The sequence below is a fragment of the Bombina bombina genome, chromosome 1 (assembly GCF_027579735.1).
Source record: "Bombina bombina isolate aBomBom1 chromosome 1, aBomBom1.pri, whole genome shotgun sequence".
Lineage (NCBI taxonomy): Eukaryota > Metazoa > Chordata > Amphibia > Anura > Bombinatoridae > Bombina > Bombina bombina.
In genome coordinates this window covers 722506861-722527284 of record NC_069499.1, presented here as the reverse complement: position 1 = coordinate 722527284, position 20424 = coordinate 722506861, and the positions used below count along the sequence as shown (strand labels likewise).

Genomic DNA, 20424 nt, shown 5'->3' with positions numbered 1-20424 from the left:
TGCATATACTTATAGTCTGTAATTAATCCTTATGCTCAGAAGGAGCTTGAGCCTCAGTAAGTGGGCATATAAAAATTGCATACAATTAGATAATGGAAGTGAATTAAAAAGTTGTTTAATATTTGTGTGCTCTATCTGAACAATAAAAGTTGAATTTTGATGTTAATGTTCCTTTAAGAAATTTATATTACATTATAAAAGTATTAACTATCCATTTATTAGCATTGCCTACATTTGTAAAGGTTGTCTTTACTTTGACCCTTTTGATATAGGGCAGGTATAGAATATAGCATATATAGCAGCAGAAAGAATTGGCACTGCTCATGCGCTGCATTATTGCACATGCGTGCTGTCACTTCTTTCTGGCACTACATTCTTTGTAAAGGATAAAAGTTTCAGTGGCATGTCAGCTTAACTGAATGAAGAGGCACTAAGAAGATAATACCAGTTCAAAATAATAAACTCACAGTTCCTACTTGCACACAGTGGTTAAAATGTTAAATACGTTACTTGCACAATGGGGCAAAAAAAATTGAGAAGTTTAATAACTGGTCTGTGTGTGTTGCTGGCATAAATAATCCATGTGGTATTAGTATCCAAGGAGGGCAAGACAAATTGCTGGTTTATGTGTTATACAAGAAAGGGGGAAGGGGTGGGGTATAATCCTAAACATTAAACATTCATTTATACTTTATCCCTGGTCAATAAACCTCTGAAACTCTAAGTCAGTTTGTATTCATTAAAGTATTTAACAGTCTGTTGTGAGATGTGAGTTTTAAACACTTTGATAATATATATAATTATACCTTTTAAACATAACACAACCAGACACTACTTTGTAGTTCTATTTCATTACATTACCATCCAGTACAATAGACTCTATCTATTCTCTAAAACTTTGGTCTGGCAAGATTCTGTAAGATGCCTCATCAGTATTATCAGTATTAGTGTTTTAAAGGCAAATCTGACCTTGGGAACTGTGTACCTCATTAAGGGGAATTCACTTATGTGATTTATGTTAAAGGGACAGTTTAGTCAAAATTAAACTGTCATGCTTGAGATACGGCATGCAATTTTAAACAACTTTCCAATTTACTTTTATAATTTTGATAGTTTTTCACAGCTAGACATCTCTAGTTAGGGTGTGCCATATCAATAACACTGTGCTCACTCCCGTGGAATTATTTATGAGTCAGCACTGATTGGCTAAAATGCAAGTCTGTCAAAAGAACTGAAGTAAGGGGAAAGTGTGCAGAAGCTTAGATACAAGGTAATCACAGAGGTAAAACGTATATAATACCCAATCTGTTTTGCACAAGTGTATTCTACAACACAAACATGACCCTTAGGGAAAAAAACAAGACTGTTGCCTAAGTAAATTGTGATTAAACATAAATATGTTTCAGTATATTGTGAGCAATAAATGTAAATTTATTTTAATAATCAGTAAAACTTAGTAAAATCACCTGCTTTTATTAAGTTTTATAATTAGTATTGTATATACCAAATAAAGGTTTTTGTAGTTTAAATGATAAAACTATCCATTTTGTCTTATTTGTTTTTTTACCTTGTTCTGGTTTTCCATCTTTTTCACCTACATGAGGTACATCCGTAGATGGTATACTTCCCCCTGCAACAAAAATGCATATACTTTATTATCTTTTAAACTGTTAATATTAAATGCTGCAGATCCATTTATAACACAGCTGTAAACAGCCTAGTTTCAGTTTGTGTTTAGAAACATACCAATACAGAATATAAGGAACAAAAAAATGCTATAAACTTTGCAGTGTATCTTCATTTTCTAATTTGTCCACGTTTCCTGCAATTTACCTCAGAATATTGGGGTTTTCCTCTGCCCCAATGAAATTAAAGTGTGAGTCTTGAACCTGCAACAGTCTACATAATGACTGCTTGATCAGTGCAAGAGCTTTTTTATATATATATATAGGCAGCTGCAGCCCTCAGTTTACGCCAGGGCAGGACTGGAACCAAAAATATGCAAATTTGCCAGTTTACGGGCACGTGATAATTAACCAGCCATTATAAGTGTCTGGTTATTGCTACCATGATCTCTGGTTAATTTTTGTAAAAGTGCTCCAAATGCCCGCAAAATAGAGGGTATTATATATATTTTTTTTTTTTTTTTTAAAAAGTAGCATTTTTTAAAATAGAAAACAACTGCACTATGCAGATTTTGGGGTCTGAAGTTGGTCGGAGTGGGGTGTTAGAAAGAAAAGGAACTGAAAAATGCCTTTAAATGGCAGTCTATGGGAACTGTGTGTTAATAGTAAATATATATGTATATGACTATTTACATATACTGTATATGTATGTGTTATTATGTGTATATATACACTTGCTCATAACTTATCACCCAATATCGCTAGCAGTCTCTTGACAAGCCACTAACTTTATTCACACTACATATTTTTTTTATTCCTATTATTTAATCAGAAACAAAAGAAATACTAAGGTTGTACGGACACCTTGCCTATCCCTGTCAATAAGGCATTGGGGAGTTCTATTTATCAGCCACTAGGCATTTTTTTTCTTTGCTACATATTAAAAGGGCATTTTTAAACATTTTTTTTTAAAAAGCACACAGACATAAACTTCCTGTTAGTTTCAATTTCAAAAAGGCCAGCAATAAAAAATATTTGTATATGTTACTGCTCATTTATGTTTTATTTTTTACAGTTTATTGTACTGGCCCTTTAAGAAAGCAAACAAATGGTAAACTACTCAGTGCCAGTAGAATACCTTCCTCAATAGTGATCATGTGACCACTGTGAAACAGCACAAACTGAACCGTTACATAACAAGAGCTACCTGTGTATATATACGTATATATATATATATATATATATATATATATATATACCCCTGAATAGCCACACCAAAAGAACAACATAAGGGCAAACACCCCCTCTTGTCATGCTGAATTTGCAACCTAAATTAAGCCATTCTTACCTCTAAAATAGGGTATTTTTAAAATCTATTATTGTTTTTGTTCATGCCTATGGAGGTGTGTCCTCGACCACCAATAAATCTCTAGGAGTTATCCCTGTCAGCCAATGTGCATGTTTGGTGCAGTGTCAGTATCAGTTTTAACATATTTTTACTTAAAGGGAGATTAAATACTAAGGGCCAGATTACAAATGGAGCGCAAAATATCACTTTCAGTAAACACACATATACATGTATTTACTGGGAACACACAGTTCACATAGACCACAATATAAAAGCACTTTTCAGTGCCATTTTTTTTTTCTAACACCCCACAGCCGACAACTTTAGCCCCAAAAACTGCTTAGTTCATTTTTTTTAAAAAATTCGTTCCCATTGCATGGAAACAATGGGAGTGCTCGTTTCAATGGGAGCCTTGTTCTCATGCCATGAGACACGGCATGAGAACTAGCTCCGCAAAGGGGGTAAGTCACGCAGCGATGGGCAGCAAATGTAAATATATATGTATATGCTTACATACATATATATTTATGTGTTAATATGTGTATATACACTTATTAATACATAAATATATTTGTATATAAGCATATACATATACAGTATATTTACTGGGAACACACAGTTCACATACAAACAATATAAAGGCACTTTTCAGTGCCGTTTTTTCCTAACACCCCTCAGCCGACAACTTGAGCCCCCAAAAACTACTTAGTTCAGTTGTTTTTTTTTTTATATGTTTTTTTTTTTTTTTTAAAGGAATCAAACGCTACATTTTGGGGGCAATTGGGGGACATTTAGAAAATGCACATCTATTTTTTTTTTTTTTTTGCTTGTTATGTAAATTTAATCAAAAGAGAAGAAAGTCTGAAATATTGTGGTTACAAATATTACATTTTACTACCATTTACATGAACAACCACTTTCACCACAGATTATTTAGCAAATAATTTATAAAAACCTTACCTCTCAGCATTGAATGTTTTTGTCTCTGTAAGTCAACCTTTTTAACCTATAATACAAAAACATAATTGATGAGATTCAGTGAGGTATTCAAAACTCATTGTTCCTCAAATTTATAACAATAATTATTTTACATAAATCCATCTACTTTAAAGATTGCTTTATTCACAACTGTACCTCCAAAAACTTAAACAAAATCTGTCCCATTAAACTATCCCATCAATTTATCTCATTGTGAAGACGCTAAACACTTGTGCAATTTTAGAAAGCCTCAATCATGTAAGAAATATGAGTCATTAACAGGGTGGACTGACAAGTCTTAGGGCCCCTATGCAAAACATGTTAAGGGCTCCCTTCTGATAGCTAAACCTGTGCTAAATAGAGAGAAAAAAAGCTACAAATAAATTCTATAAATTGACCATATGCCATGTAGGGTGTGAACCAGGGGTGTTTAAAAGACTTATAACCATTAAAAGGCTAGATTACGAGTGGAGCAATACTTGCGCTTCTGCTCGCGCATTGACCTTGCTAGACGTAGATTTTATGTCCATGTATTACAATTTAAAAGTAAAATGGTTTGCATGAGTGCTAACCCAACAAGCGCAAAAAGGCAAACTTGGAATATCGCGAGCACAGTTGTTCACGTATCCCCCCCCCCCCATAGACTTCAATGGAGCTTAAAAAGTAGAGGGGGGGAAACAACACCCTTAATCGTGCGCAAACCCAATCACATTTTCTCAAGTGTGCTAACCCGACAGGAAATATGAATATTTAACATTCCAATGTTCTTAACATAGCAGAATATGTTCTATAAATTCTTAAATACATATTTCTATAAATATCTGATGTTTTATTGGTAAAATATATATCTATACCTATATATATATATAGCTATAAATATATGAAGAATGCAGATATATATAGGAATATTTATTAAAAATTAAAGAGAACATATTCCCCTATGTGAAATATTTACAAAAAATACATAGTTAAACACTTTATTAAATATGATTTTTTTCAATGGGCTCCAAGGCATTTCTATATATTTATCTATATATGTATACATATATTCACATATAAATACACACACACATATATATATATATATATATACATACACACACACACACATATAACAATATATATATATATATATATATATATATATATACAGTATAAACACATATACAATATATATATATATATATATATATATACACACACACATATAACAATATATATATACACACATATAACAATATATATATATATATATATATATATATACACACACATATAACAATATATATACAGGTAGCCCTCAGTTTACGCCGGGGTTAGGTTCCAGAAGGAATGGTTGTAAATCGAAACCGTTGTAAATTGAAACCCAGTTTATAATGTAAGTCAATGGGAAGTGAGGGAGTTAGGTTCCAGGCCCCTCTCAAAATTGTCATAAGTAACACCTAATACATTATTTTTAAAGCTTTGAAATGAAGACTTTAAATGATAAACAGCATTATAAACCTAATAAAATAATCACACAACACAGAATATATAATTAAAGTAAGTTAAATGAACAAAAACATTTGCTAAACTGTATTATAAACCTAATAAAATAATCACACAACACAGACTTCACTTGCATTTTTCTGCAAACAGTCCTTTATATGCATTCCAATCTGGACTGATTTATAGACAGGAAGATCTTGTCCCTTTGAAATCTGCTCGATAGCTCAGGTCTGGTTAAACTGATTTAATTTTAGCTTGCTTGGCTTTGCTGCAACACAAGCGGACAGCTCCACCTACTGGCTATTTTAATAAATGCACTGCTTCTCAATAGCAGTCACAAAAAAAAGGTTGTTATTCTGAAACGGTGTAAATTGAACCGTTGTAAAACGAGGGCCACCTGTATATATTTATATATATATATACTATATATATATATATATATATACTGTATATATATATATATATATATATATATATATATACACATACATATACATATTTAGACATAAATATGTATGTATTGCTATTTTAAAGCCCTTTGCAGCACTTTTTTCCCTAACACCTGAGACCTCATATCTTTGAGCCTTTATAACTTTTTACGTAAAAAAAATTTTTAATCATAATAATTGTTATTGATAGTGTTATTATTAGTGTAACTGTATTTTTAAATGTAATTTTGATGTGTTCTGTGCAACTAATTATTCGACCGTAACAGTTAACCAGAACTCTGAAGTCACGTTATCCGATGTTTGTTTAATTAAATTGCGCTCAAGTGAACGTGTTTACTTTCAACCTGTAATACGCGCAATACTTCCAACACGCACAAAGAGCCACGGTAAACCCCTTTTCGCATGCCACTCGTAATCTATCCCTAAATAAGCTGCCATTTCCAATTCATTTATGTCTTGTTGCTGTACTTTTTCTATTTAACTGGACATGTGACCCAAAAGTAGAGATTCAGGCACAGTTAGGAGACATAATTTATGCAAAAATCAATTAGTGTTTATGTATACATAAATGGATAGCTGAAGAATATGATTAAAGAAACACTAAAGTCAAAATTAAACTTTCATGATTCATATAGAGCATTTAATTAAAACAAAAAGGGAAAATTACTTCCATTATGAAATTGTGCACTTTTTTTATATGAACACGTTTAGAGACAAAAAGCTATTACTGAGAATGTGCAAAAGTCCTAATCTGTGATTTGCTGATGGTTGTCACATGATACAAGAGACATAAAAATTAAAATACGTTTTGAAATTTGTCAGAATAAAATCTACTGCTCATTTGAAATTCAGAGTGTTCCCATTGCCAGTGCACTTAATTATATATTTAAGGGAAACTACTTATTGTTGCAATGCAATGTACAATCTGAATAGTTAAATGGACATTGAAACGCACACACACTTTTTTTATTGTGAATACAGTAATTCTGCAATAAAATACCCATATTTTTATTCTGGAATACCCCACGAGTACAACAATACCCCCATGTACAGGTTTTCTGGGATTTCGGTTTGTTACAAGCCCAAAAGGGCCTGCTCATTTACATGAAAGTTTGACAAATTGACTTTCACTGTTTATATCATCATCCTTATATGTTTTACTGCTATAAAACACTCATATTTGTGTTCAGTTACAGGGTCTAATATGGGGCCTGTCCATTTCAGTCTTTATACATGGAAATTTGACACATTGATTTCTTGGGCCTTTGCCACATTTACGACAACATGGCAGCCCAGGAATAAAAATTAACCCATGATGGCATCCCGTTTGCAAAAGTAGACAGCCCAGGGTATTCCAAAATGGGTATGCCCGGTCTTTTTTGTAGCTACTTAGTCACAAAACTTGGCCACATTTAGTGGTCATGGTTTTTGGAGGGGTTTCACACAGACATTGCACTTTCACTGTTTATATCATCATCCTTATATGTTTTACTGCTACAAAACATCCATATTTGTTTTTAGCAATGTACCACGAGTACAACAATACCCCCCCCCCCCCCCATGTACAAGTTTTATTTTATTTATTTTTTACAGGGCCAAGTAGGGGCCTGCCCATTTCAGTATTCATACATGGAAGTTTGACACATTGATTTTTAGGGCCTATGTTGCTTTTGAGACAGTATAGAAGCCTAGGAAAGAAAATTTCCCACAAGATTACACACCATTTTCAAAAGTAGATAACCCATTATATTCTAAATGTTTTTTTTAGTTGTTTTGTGTAGCCACTTTATCATGACCTTAAAGTGACTGGTCTTTAAGGGACAGTCTACTCTAGATTTTTTTATTGTTCAAAAAGATAGATAATCCCATTATTACCCATTCCCCAGTTTTGCAGAGACAATCAGTGCTGACAAATAAATAACTCCACGGGAGTGAGTATGATGTTATATTTATGACACATGAACTAGTGCTGTCTAGCTGTGAAAAACTCTCAAAATGCACTGAGTTAAGAGGCGACCCTCAAGGACTTCGAAATTAGCATATGAGCCTACCTAGGTTTAGCTATCAACAAAGAATACCAAGATAACAAAGAAAATTTGATGATAAAAGTAAATTGTAAAAATTTTTTAATATGGCATGCCCTATCTGAACCATGAAAGTTTACGTTTTTACTAGACTGTCCCTTTAACATAAACAGGGACAGGGCAAGGTCTGGGGATCCAGAAGTCAGAGTCTGTGTTAAGTATATGGGTAATTTTTTGTAGCAGGTTTTGGTATCAGTGAACCAGATATGATTGTATACAGTGATCAGCTTATTCTACTCCCCCCATATATTTGCTGTGGGTTGTGCATCCTTTCCCCTGACAGACACTGGCACTGTACTTTCCTCATGTGTTGTGGACCGCATGTACACGTCTTATTTGTCAGTGTACTGAAGGGCCAGCACTTCATCTTGGCAAAAAGTTGATGTTGTGCCTTTACAGTTTTTGCCGTATGTCAGATTTTGTGGGAAACCTTTTGGGATTTTTGTCTATGCTGCTATAGCAGTTGTCGACCCATAGATGGTAGCCTTTGTTCAGCAAGGGTAGGAGGAGATTCCACACAATCTTGCCATTGCTGCCAATAGAATATGGGCAACCGGGTAGATCAAGATGTGTATTTTTCCCTTCATTTTTCCCTTCATAAATGTGAAATGCCCAGTTGTAACCTGTAGTGCATTCACTCAACCTTCCCTTATATTTCACCAGGGATTTATCTTTACAGATGCTCTGGTAAGGGGTGTAATTTTCTGCAAACCTTTCAGACAGGTGTTTTTATCAGGGGCTGTATCTTGTATAGCCTGTCATACAAGGGGTCATTTATAGGTGGGCACTAGGCATTATCATTAAAATGCAGAAAACACTGCAGTTGTACATATCTATCCCCCTTTATAATCCCTGGAAAAAGTGGGGCCAGGAGGCTGTACTTGTGTCAGTAGGAATGTATGCTAGTTAGTTTTTTACCCATTACTAAGGTCAGTGCCCAAAACATTTTCATTTCTGTTCTGTCAGTGGGATGCCAGGTGATTTTCTTAATGTGGTGTGAACTTGGAATTTACGTATAGTGGCTGACATATAAATGTGATAGAGTAGTCATATTCTCAAACAAGTTGTCAGTCAGAAACAGGTTTAAATAATTTATTGGCTCACAAACTCAAATGCTGGTTGTGATGCCAGGAGTTGCCATAAATGGGGATATTTTAGGGGCGGTTAAGTTTGGGTTTACCCAGTTTTTGAGTGAGATTGTTGGACGTTCTGAATGCCTCCTTTTTAGATGGTAATAAGCTAGAATCCTGACTTAGGCGCTCTAGATCAGATGCTGTTAGAGTGTCACTATCAGATACAACAAATGTGTCACTCACAAGCATGTGCAAGAATGGCGCAAGTCTCTTCTGCAAGATTAGTAACATGCCATGATGCAAAATTTGCATTTTTTTTTAAATATTTTTTACTCCCACATAACACTCCATCAACCCACCCACTAATTCCTATTTCCACCCCCACTTCCCACTTCCATCCAACAAAATGAAGCCTACACACCACCCAACAATTAAAAACAGTACTGATTACAGTATAAAAAGCTGCAATCAGATCTAAACAGCACTGAAAGGGTTACGTTTGTTTTTTTGTATTTTTAGGACACTAACAGTAAAAAATAGAAAATTAACAGATAAGGTTGATCAGACAGAACACTCTGTCTGAATGGACTTTAATCAGAAACTACAGGAAATTGTTAAAAGCATAAAAATTGTTAAACATTAAAAAAAGGTCAAAATTTTAACTGAAAAAACATTTGCACCTCAAAAGTACTGAGCAGTACTATTGTACTGATCAGAGTGATCACAGCAATAACACTATGATGATGAGCACTTAAAGAGTTTTTTTTATAATAAAAGTGTTTTTATTTTTATTTCAGATGTATATAATGTTATGGGACACTTTGTAGCAGTGATCTCTCTACCTCTCTCACCTCTGATCACACTGAGGAAAGAGGCAGTGCAGACAGCTAATGATTCCAATCATTGGCTAACAGTTTGTATCAGTGACTGATTGTCACCGCAATCAGAAGCACTGATTGGATCTTGGGGGATTGCCTGAGTTGCCAGGCAAGTCCCGGCATCAGATCCGGCATCAGATCCGGCATCAGATCCGGCATGGTAAGTATCACACACGGGGGGAAAGAGACATATAAGTTAGAACGTTCCATACAGTCCATAATGTTGTTAAATCCCAGAGTGTTCAAGATGGCGTAGAACGTCCTAATGTCCTTAAGGGGTTAATCTGTTTTCTTCAAAATGCTGCATGTTGCCTAAAGCAGCTAAATACTAGACAGGGATTGGTTAGAGAAGGGCACACACTCATTCACAGAACTCACCAGTGTTCTGAAGTAATTTTGCAAATCATTAAAACAAGCGACAACCTTTTGTTGATGAATATTGAATAAAACGTACATGACTGCTATTTTTAAAACTACAGTTTGTGTACAAAGTGCTCCAACGCCTACTTTATATCTGAGACTGCAATATGTGCTGAAAACTGGAAGTATAGGAACCTGGTGGTTTTCCTGTGTTAACTTCACTACCTTTTCTTATATACAGATCGTACATAATTGTGCTGTTTTTGTAGAGTTGAAAGCATTCGCTTTAATTTGTTGCATTTCTCAAACTAACATTTCTTCTATTTCTAAATTTTAAGAATAGCTAGTGATTGCATTGTATCTGCTAAAAACCTAGGTATTAAATAGTTGCAGGCCTAAGGTGTTCTGAGGAAGCCCCATATTTGTTTTGCTGTATGCCCTGTTATTTGTTTTTGCAGTTATTGGCACTGTTCCTCCTTATGAATTGTAAACATTATGGGCCAGACTTAGGGTTACCACCTCAGCCATGTTTTCCTGGACACTTATGAATTACACATGCTGCAGGGTGTGCAGAGAGGAACACGTATTTTGTTTCTGGACAGCACTATTCATATCCCTCCCTGCACACCCTGCAGCATGTATAACTTATAAGTGTTCTGTATTTTAAGGGACGGGTGGCAACCCTAGCCAGACTACGAGTAGAGTGCTAACATTTGACCGCAAACAATAAGGGGTTTATCGCGGGTGTTTTTGTTGTACATACATTTAGACACACATATATATACACAGTATATAAAAACATATTTATGCAATATTCATATTTAATAAAGTGTTATAGTGTATATTTACTGTAATTATTTCACATTCCAAAGTTCTGCACATAACAAAATATGTTCTATGTATTTCTAAATAAATATTCCTATATATATATATATCTGTATATATCTATACCTATATATAATCATATATATATATATATATATATATATATATATATATATATATATGTATAAATATGTATTGCACCAAAAAACATCAGATATATATAGAAATAATTATTTATGTGAAGAACATTCGAATGTGAAATATTCATATTTTTATATTGCACAAGAGTATTTGATCGGGTTTGAGCATGAGCAGGGTGTTAGGTTTCCCCCCCATTTTTTTTCTCCATTAACTTCTATGGGAAATACGTGAACGCGCTTGCAATATTCTATCTTCGTCTTTTGCGCTTGTCGTGTTAGTGCGTGAGAGTAAACAGTTTACCTTCAACTCATAATACGAGTGGGAACATTAATTAGCGCTCCACTTGTAATCTGGCCCTATATATATATATATATATATATATATATATATATATATATATATATATATATATAACACATAGAGACACCCAGCAATCACCAGCTCACTCAGGGACTCAGGCAGTGGAAAGGACCTTGACGTGGTGCCTGAGCTTTTCCCATTTGGCCAGATGCGGTAACTAACCTTTCCAGTTGTGATTTTATCTTAGCTGTGAGCTAGCTGGTGAGTGCTGGGTGTCTCTATGTGTTGTATTAATTTTTGTTTGTAATCCCCCTTTTTTCTTGCACCCATTCCAGACTGGGGTTAACTGCCTGTGGCTCTGGTGACATCACAGCTTTTTTGGAGTGCTATTTAGCACCCAGGGCTGGGGTGTTGCTGAGTCACTGGATGTGTACCTGGTCCGGTCTTGGAGTGCAGTTCCCTTCCGTGTTTTGTATTTCTCTTGGTGATTACATACACCTGTGCACCCCTTCTTTGTTCTCAGTTTGTTTGGCTTTGTAAGCTCGCATGGTGTGGCTGTGTTAGGGACTCAGGCAGTGGAAAGGACCTTGACGTCGTGCCTGAGCTTTTCCCATTTGGCCAGATGCGGTAACTAACCTTTTCAGTTGTGATTTTATCTTAGCTGTGAGCTAGCTGGTGAGTGCTGGGTGTCTCTATGTGTTGTATTACTTTTTGTTTGTAATCCCCCTTGTTTCTTGCACCCATTCCGGACTGGGGTTAACTGCCTGTGGCTCTGGTGACATCACAGCTTTTTTGGAGTGCTATTTAGCACCCAGGGCTGGGATGTTGCTGAGTCACTGGATGTGTACCTGGTCCGGTCTTGGAGTGCAGTTCCCTTCCGTGTTTTGTATTTCTCTGGGTGATTACATACACCTGTGCACCCCTTCTTTGTTCTCAGTTTTTTTGGCTTTGTAAGCTCGCATGGTGTGGCTGTGTTAGGGACTCAGGCAGTGGAAAGGACCTTGACGTGGTGCCTGAGCTTTTCCCATTTGGCCAGATGCGGTAACTAACCTTTCCAGTTGTGATTTTATCTTAGCTGTGAGCTAGCTGGTAAGTGCTATATATATATATTAATGTATATATTTATGTATGTGTATGTATTTGTATATATATATATATATATATATATATATATATATATATATATATATAGTTAATAACCACAGGCTTGCACTCTTTACTTGTACTGTGATGTTTCAGGGACAAAACTCCCCTTCCTCAGACAAAGGGCTCGATGATATAATCTTCGCCAGCTCAAACCTACTTTTTCTCGCCGACTCTCGCAGGGCTGCCCCGGTGCATTGATCGTAAAAAAGGGGCAGTCTCTGCGAGTGGCGAGATGGCTCCTATTACAAGTATTGGAGCATGCTGGTTAAGGAAACTTGGCTCCTTTCAGTTGGTGAGAAAAAACTGTGAAATTTGCAGTGCGAAAATCTTTATAGAATTACGATGAAATTAGAGAGACATTTTCATATACGCCCATGGAACGCCCATGGAACGCCCATGGAACGCCCATGTTCAGCAAATTTTACGAAAAAACAATTACATTTTGCATTTTGTATTTATAAGTTCATATTTCTGTGTGATTTTTGCACATCCAGTGTACTACAATTACAATTTACGCTGTGCATATTTAATTTGATTTATTCCTGTGTAAATTACATACAAAGTTTACTTTTTTGTTAACATACGATTTTTGGTGAAGAGTTTTGTTACGATTTTTGATGCACCTTAACAATACAATTTTTCCCTGCTTATTTTTGTGTGAATGGTTCAGATATTTGTTTTGTATGATGTTTAAAATACGAATTTAATCGTGCATTTTTCATTGACCGTGTAAAAATTTATAACAAACCAATTAAAACAAACCCTCCCCCTCATTAGGAAAAAACGCCAACCAGTTACAATGGTAACCACCTTGTGTATATACATAGGTATAAGTAAAGTGTAATACATGTAATCATCATATTATATTGGTCATTTCTGATTTATGTGATTTTAAAAAACACTACGTGACAGCATCTGATCATCTGTACATTGCTTTTTAAACTGACTATTAAATACCTCTCATATTGAGCAATCATCTACATCAATATTTTCTTGCCTGTGGTTAGTTACATACATTTCTATACATGCTTCTGTGAAGCTGGTTACATAACACTGTATCTTCAGATCATCGGCTGTTGAATTTATACCTGAGTGTCTATGGCTGCGTTCGGGAAGCGCTCCAAGCGAACTGGGACTCGCTTGGAGCGTTTTCTGAATACTTGCCAGTGAGACGCTGGGCGTTCTCTGAGTGCTCTGATGACGTAAGTCCAGCGCTTCTAGCGTGCTGGTAAAGCTGGGACTTTTCAGAGCAAGCTCAGACGCTTGACAACATGGCAACCTCCAAGAGCAACACGTATATATATATATAAATAATATATATATATATATATATATATGGAGTTGAGTTTCAGAGTTCAGCGCACATAGAATGGAGAAAAACAAAAACAAAACCAAATTATGGTGCAGTATGTCAGTACTAGGCAATCAAAAACTAAACGTGAGATTTAAATGTGCTCACCTTGTTTAACCTCAAACATGTGACGTATGTTGGAAGCATGGAGGGGATGTAATCCCTATCTGTGGTAAAGATGTTTCCAGCTGGTATGCAGAAACTTTTAGCAGGTGGAAATCTTGATATCCCTGGAGTAGAAATATGTTGGTATTTCAGACAAACTTCTCCTCTCTGGAGTTAGGTAGAGACACTTTAATTCTTTTTGCTGGATTTCTTTCACCCAAGCAATATATATATATATATATATATATATATATATATATATACTGTATACATACAGTATATTTATATACACACGTGTTGCTCGTGGAGGCTGCCATGTTTTTGTGTCAGCAACTGTCAAAAGCCACATAAGGCATACGTTTATTAAGAAAAAAAGGTGCAACAATACTAAAATACATAAATATGTAAATTAGAAATATAAAAGACTACACAGAGATTGACATCGAGGTGTGGAGGTCCAATCTCATATCATACCTAGTTCCTGATTGGCACATACACTAATGTAAAAGTTAATGTATGCATTATTTATTATCACGATTTTTGAAAGTACTATTAAATTTACAACTTTTGTAAATGTAATAATACTTTTATAGGTAAGGGAGCTAATAATAAACGTTTGCATGCACAAAGGGATCTGCTGCACGATAATGAATTACACATATAATTCATATGGGAGACGTTTCTATTTGCATGCAATATTTCTAATACTTAAAAGGTATTAGAAATATTGTATGCAATTAGAAGCGTACTATGCAGATCCCTTTGCGCATGCCTACTACCATGTCAATGAGTGGGGACATGGGACGTCATGCTGGGAGGGTTTTGTCAGAGATCACTAACTAGTGACGTACCCATAGCGCCACATCATCACCCAAGCATATGTTCCGGCACTGGGAGTAAGCGCAGCCCGAACACGGCTTATGTAAACAATCTGCGTAGCATATCCTCAATTTGGCCGCAGCGTGTACCCAGAAAACAACAACCGCACCTCTGTGTCGACATTTCGGTCACATAATAATGACAATATACCTATACATCCAAGAGTGATCAAGCATTCAGTTGCTATTAGCAATAACATGGCATGTTAATGTTCAAATGTTATTTACAACGTCAATACATATCTGTAACCTCTAACCACAGGGGTACTCATGAATGAAGTATATATCTTTTCCTACATCAGTATCATATGGGCTAGGAATGTGATCATAGAGTGTGAAGAAATTCACGAAAAAATTATATATTTGTTAAATATAATTTTGCATTCTAAAGCGTATGCTAAAAATAAACTTCTTTTCTCCAGAAAGTCTCAGGTACAGCCATGGAATCTAAAGTGGTCCCTTCACTGGTGAATCTATTTATGGATCAGTATGAGACCTCAATTATGAACATGTATCGGAAACCGGAGGTTGTTTTATATCGGCAATGCATTGATGAGTTGTTCATAATCTGGAGTGGTACCACTCAAGAACTGGTAGAATTATTTGATTATCTCATTTTATTAAATAATCCAGTGAATTTTAAAATGTCATAGAGGTCATTTGACTTTTTAGATTTGAGAATCTTTAAACAAAAGCGGAAATTGGGAATCAATTTATACCGAAAATCTACCAATAAAAATTCACTCCATTATGCCACAAGTTGACATCCAGCATTATTATTATTGAGAGCTATCCCTAAGGCACAGATGTCCCGAGTCATCAGGAACAACAGTTAACATATGGGTAGACAGGTCAGGAACAATTATCAGAGATGACACAAAAACTCCTAGGGGAATTCCTATATAGTCCCAAACGTCTCCAACAGAGCAAGCGGATGTTTGAGAATTCTACGACAGTTACCAAAAGAATGACGTTAACAATAAAATATACAGTTACTATGAATATACACAAGGTTTTTACCATAGTAACTGGTTGGCATTTTTTTCCAATGAGCGGGAGGGTTTGTTTGAATTGGTTTGCTGTAAATTAGTTTCACTGTTATTTACTGGATTTTTGTTGCTGGCACCCTGGCAGCTGTTTGTATGGTGAGAGTTCACTTCCTGTAGACATACACACACACACACACACACACATATATATATATATATATATATATATATATAATATATATATATATGTATATATAGCAGTATTTAACATTAATTATTTTGCAGCAACCAAGTAAAAAAGTTTTAATTAACTAGTTTAGAACTGGGCAGACTATGGGCCAAATTAAGAGTGAAGCACAAATTAGTGCTCCCGCTTAAGGATTAATTACGCTAAAAGTAAGATTTTTGCGCTTGTTGACTTGCTCTCGTATTATGAGTTGAAAGTAAACTCTTTTCGCTTTTGCGCTAACCCAACGGCATGGAACAGTGAGGAGACACACATTGGTTTACCCAATGTGATCAGCTAACTCCCAGTAGTGCATTGCTGCTTCTTCAACAAAGGATATCAAGAGAATGAAGCATATTAGATAATAGAAGTCATTTTGAAAATGTTTTAAGATTGTATTCGTAATCTGAATCATGAAAGAAAGAAGATTCCATGTTCCTTACAGTGATGATGGCTATAAAAGGTTAAGAAAAATAACCATGAAATTATTATTTGTAATTACCTTATACATTTTATGTGTATTATGTCAATATAATACACCAGGTAATACTTACAACAGGCATTTCCTCCTTTTGATATTTTTTTGGCAGCTGACATCTACCTATCCTGTATGTTGAATTAATTATATTCACATATTGATAGATTTTTATATTGAATATAAAGCTTCTGAATTAAAAAGCCCATGTAAATTATATTATCAGTCAAACATATAATTGTTCCTAGGGGAGATTTTAGTGTTTTTTTTCTTTTTATTTAATTTCATCAGTGGGATTTGTCTTTCTATCTTTCTGATGTACATATTTAAGATGGTTGGTATTAATCAGATAAAGCTAAAGATTTGTCTGAGATGGAACTTCCATTTTCTTTAACAATTGCTGTTAGATTTTCCAAGCACATTTCCTTTACTCTGTAGTCTTTTCAAAACTGATTCATTCAATGTTCCAGCGGTTTTATAATGTTGAAATAATGTAACAATCCTGACAGTCACTATTTCCACCATGTAGACCCTTTCATTTATCAAGGAAATTAAAATAATGTATATTTTACTTTCAATAACTTTATTAAAAAAAAACACATGGACACTTTGTTCATGTGTTTTCACCAGGTATGTTTTTATACTACAGCAAAAAAAGAGAACATGGCGCAACCCCACATCAAGGTAGAATTACACTTTATTGGAGCTAAAATACAGTTTAAAACACTCACAAAAGGTCAAGTTAAAATCCGCAGTAACATAGAAGAGAACTCAGTCTGTGTCTGTGACAGCTACTTCCACTGGCACCAACACCGGACTGCCAGGGTTCACCACAGCTAAGGTAGATTCTTATGGTTCCGGTCAGCAACAATCCGCCACAGCTCTGCCCTCAACACGTTTTGTTTGTTCCTTAGCAAACTTTCTCAAGAGGAATGCAGACAAACAGCTGTTAAAGGCATCTATTTACATAAAACAGAGTCGACCCTATTGTTCATTCTTGACCAATCAAACGTTCATATTAGTTCCAGCCCACTTCACCTGACGTCATCGGGGGCGCGTCTCTTTGCCGTAACGATGCTTCCCATATTATCAGGTGTGTGTGCCCCTCTGCGCCTTTATTTTACCATCTGCAAAAGGTGCACAAGAGCATGACCAATCCCCCGGGGAGGCCTATCATCTCCGGAATGGGATCATTGACAAGTAATTTGTCCTGTTATCTTGATTGGTTCTTACAGCCAACTGTTAAATCCATTAAATCTTATCTTAAAGACACTACAGAAACCATAAAAAAATTTGGAGTTAATTGGGAAGAAGATTTTCTATGGATATCCTGCAATGTTTCATCACTGTACATGAGTATTCCTCATGTATAGGAAGTGAAGGCATTTAAGGAGTATTTCTCCCAGTACAGCAATTTACCATGTGTACAAGTTGAATTTCTAGCTAGGGGGATAGAGTTCATTTTGTCCCACAACTATTTCTCATTTGAAGGTAAATACTACCAGCAAGTACAGGGAACGGCCATGGGGACCTCCATGGCCCCCTCATGTGCCAATACATATATGGCAACCTTTAAAGAAAAATATGTCTGGAACAATAACCCATATGAAAGAAATATCATCATGTACCGCAGGTACATAGATGATATTCTTATAATTTGGAAGGGAGAGGATCGGGATGCAGTAAATTTTATTAAATACATAAACAATAACAACTTCAATCTTGAATTTACGAGTAAGGTAGATAAAAGCAAGATAGAATTTTTGGACCTATTGCTGTTTGTAAATAATACCACCAATAAAACTGTGGTTAAAACTTTAGGAAGCCTATAGACAGCAATTGCTTTCTAAATGCTAACAGCGGGCATTTACCGCTGTTAGCATTTAGAAAGCAAATATACCCCTGGGTCAGTTCCTCAGAATTTGCAGAAATTGTACATCTTTAAAAGATTTCGAGGATGAATCCCAGGTTCTTGAACAGAAATTATTACAGAAAGGGTATGATGAAAGTATAAACCTTAAAGAGAAAGAAACAAGCAGAAATAGAAGTAGGGAGGAACTTTAAGTCAATAAAACCAAAGTACAAAAAAAAGAAAAAACATATAGCAAAGGGGCGAAATGTATTACTACCTACAACTTAGGGGCAGGTTTTATTGAATCTAACCTTAAAAAACACTGGAATATCCTCCTATCTGACCCAATTTTGGGGTCACATATTGATAAAAATCTTGTCACTATCTTTAGAAAAAATAAAAGCTTAAAAAATATATTGGCCCCTACAAAATTTTGGAGCAAAGAAAGAGACAAATAAAGGTAATCTTTTAGCATGGTGCACCAATAAATGAGGGACCTTTAAATGCGGCGTTTGAATTGCTGTGTGGGCTGGTCAAAAAAAGGAGATACTATTTGTAATTGGAACAATACAAAGGAATTTAAGATAAAAGATAGGGCTTCCTGTGTATACATATATGCGGTTTATAGTCTCACCTGTTAATGTTAGAAAATCTACGTTGGTAGAACCAAAAGGAATGTTAAACTTGCATATATGAACATATAGAGAACATTAAAAATGGGTTTGATAACCATAGTGTATCAGAACATTTCAAGAATGTACGCAATAAAAACTTCAATGGTTTAACAGTAGGCAATAGTCATCAGAGACTAATGCGGTTAAGACAGTGTGAGACCAAGTGGATTAATTTATTAGACAGCCTGTCCCCAAAAGGGTTAAACATAGACTTCGATTTACAGGTTTTTATTATATAGATATGGGTTTCCACTTTGTCTATTAGTTTTACATATGAGTTTTATGTAAAAAGTGTATTTAGAATTTTTAGTATTGCCTTTTAAATGAAATAATGTTGAGAATTGTGTGATCTTATGAAAATGTTTTTTTTTTGTTTTTTTTATTGCATTATTTAATTTTATATGTATGTATTTGTTTGTTTGGTTTCCACTATTATGAATTTTGGGTAAAATGTATTGTAAAGTTATGATTAAATATAGGAACATTTTAGATCTATTGTCTTTTAGAAGCTGAAGTTTCTAAACCATGAAAATGTAGCATCATTAACTTAGTATTGTTATGCCTTTTTCATCAACTGCCTATCATATGGACTTAGAAAGAACAAGTACCTCACGATTGGTGAAGCCCAAATAGAGCGCGCAGATACCGGACAGTATGAAAGTTGTAATTGCGGCAGTTAAATACATACCCCTTATGACATCCCAAAAAAGTGTGGTATCTATTGGCAGCAGTGGATTGGCTATCGTCCAGCAGAATTTAACACACACACACCTGATAATATGGGAAGCATCATTACGGCAGAGAGATGTGCCCCCCGATGACCTCAGGTGAAGTGGGCTGGAACGAATTTGAACATTTGATTGGTCAAGAACGAACAATAGGACTTGAGAAAGTTTGCTAAGGAGCAAACGAAACGCGTTGAGGGTGGAGCTGTGGCGGATTGTTGCAGACCGTGTCCATAAGAATCTACCTTGGCTGTGGTGAACCCTGGCAGTCCAGTGTTGGAGCCAGTGGAAGTAGCTGTCACAGACACAGACTGAGTTCTCTTCTATGTTACTGTGGATTTTAACCTGACCTCTTGTGAGTGTTTTTACCCATGTTTTAGCTCCAATAAAGTGTAATTCTACCTTGATGTGGAGTTGCGCCTAGTTTTCTTTTTTTGCTGCAGATTCCCTAAGA

At 35.3% G+C, this 20424-nt stretch overlaps 1 protein-coding gene across 1 annotated transcript in view; it reads right to left on the bottom strand.

The window, feature by feature from the left end:
* The window catches only part of CD40LG (CD40 ligand), a 62013-nt gene that overhangs the window by 18921 nt on the left and 22668 nt on the right, over positions 1–20424 (bottom strand). Inside the window, exons 3-4 of the mRNA XM_053714552.1 lie at positions 9153–9318; positions 1583–1630 (exon numbers count right to left, since the gene is read on the bottom strand). Coding sequence (XP_053570527.1) covers positions 1583–1630; positions 9153–9318 — 214 coding nt within the window. The remainder of the gene's footprint in view (positions 1–1582; positions 1631–9152; positions 9319–20424) is intronic.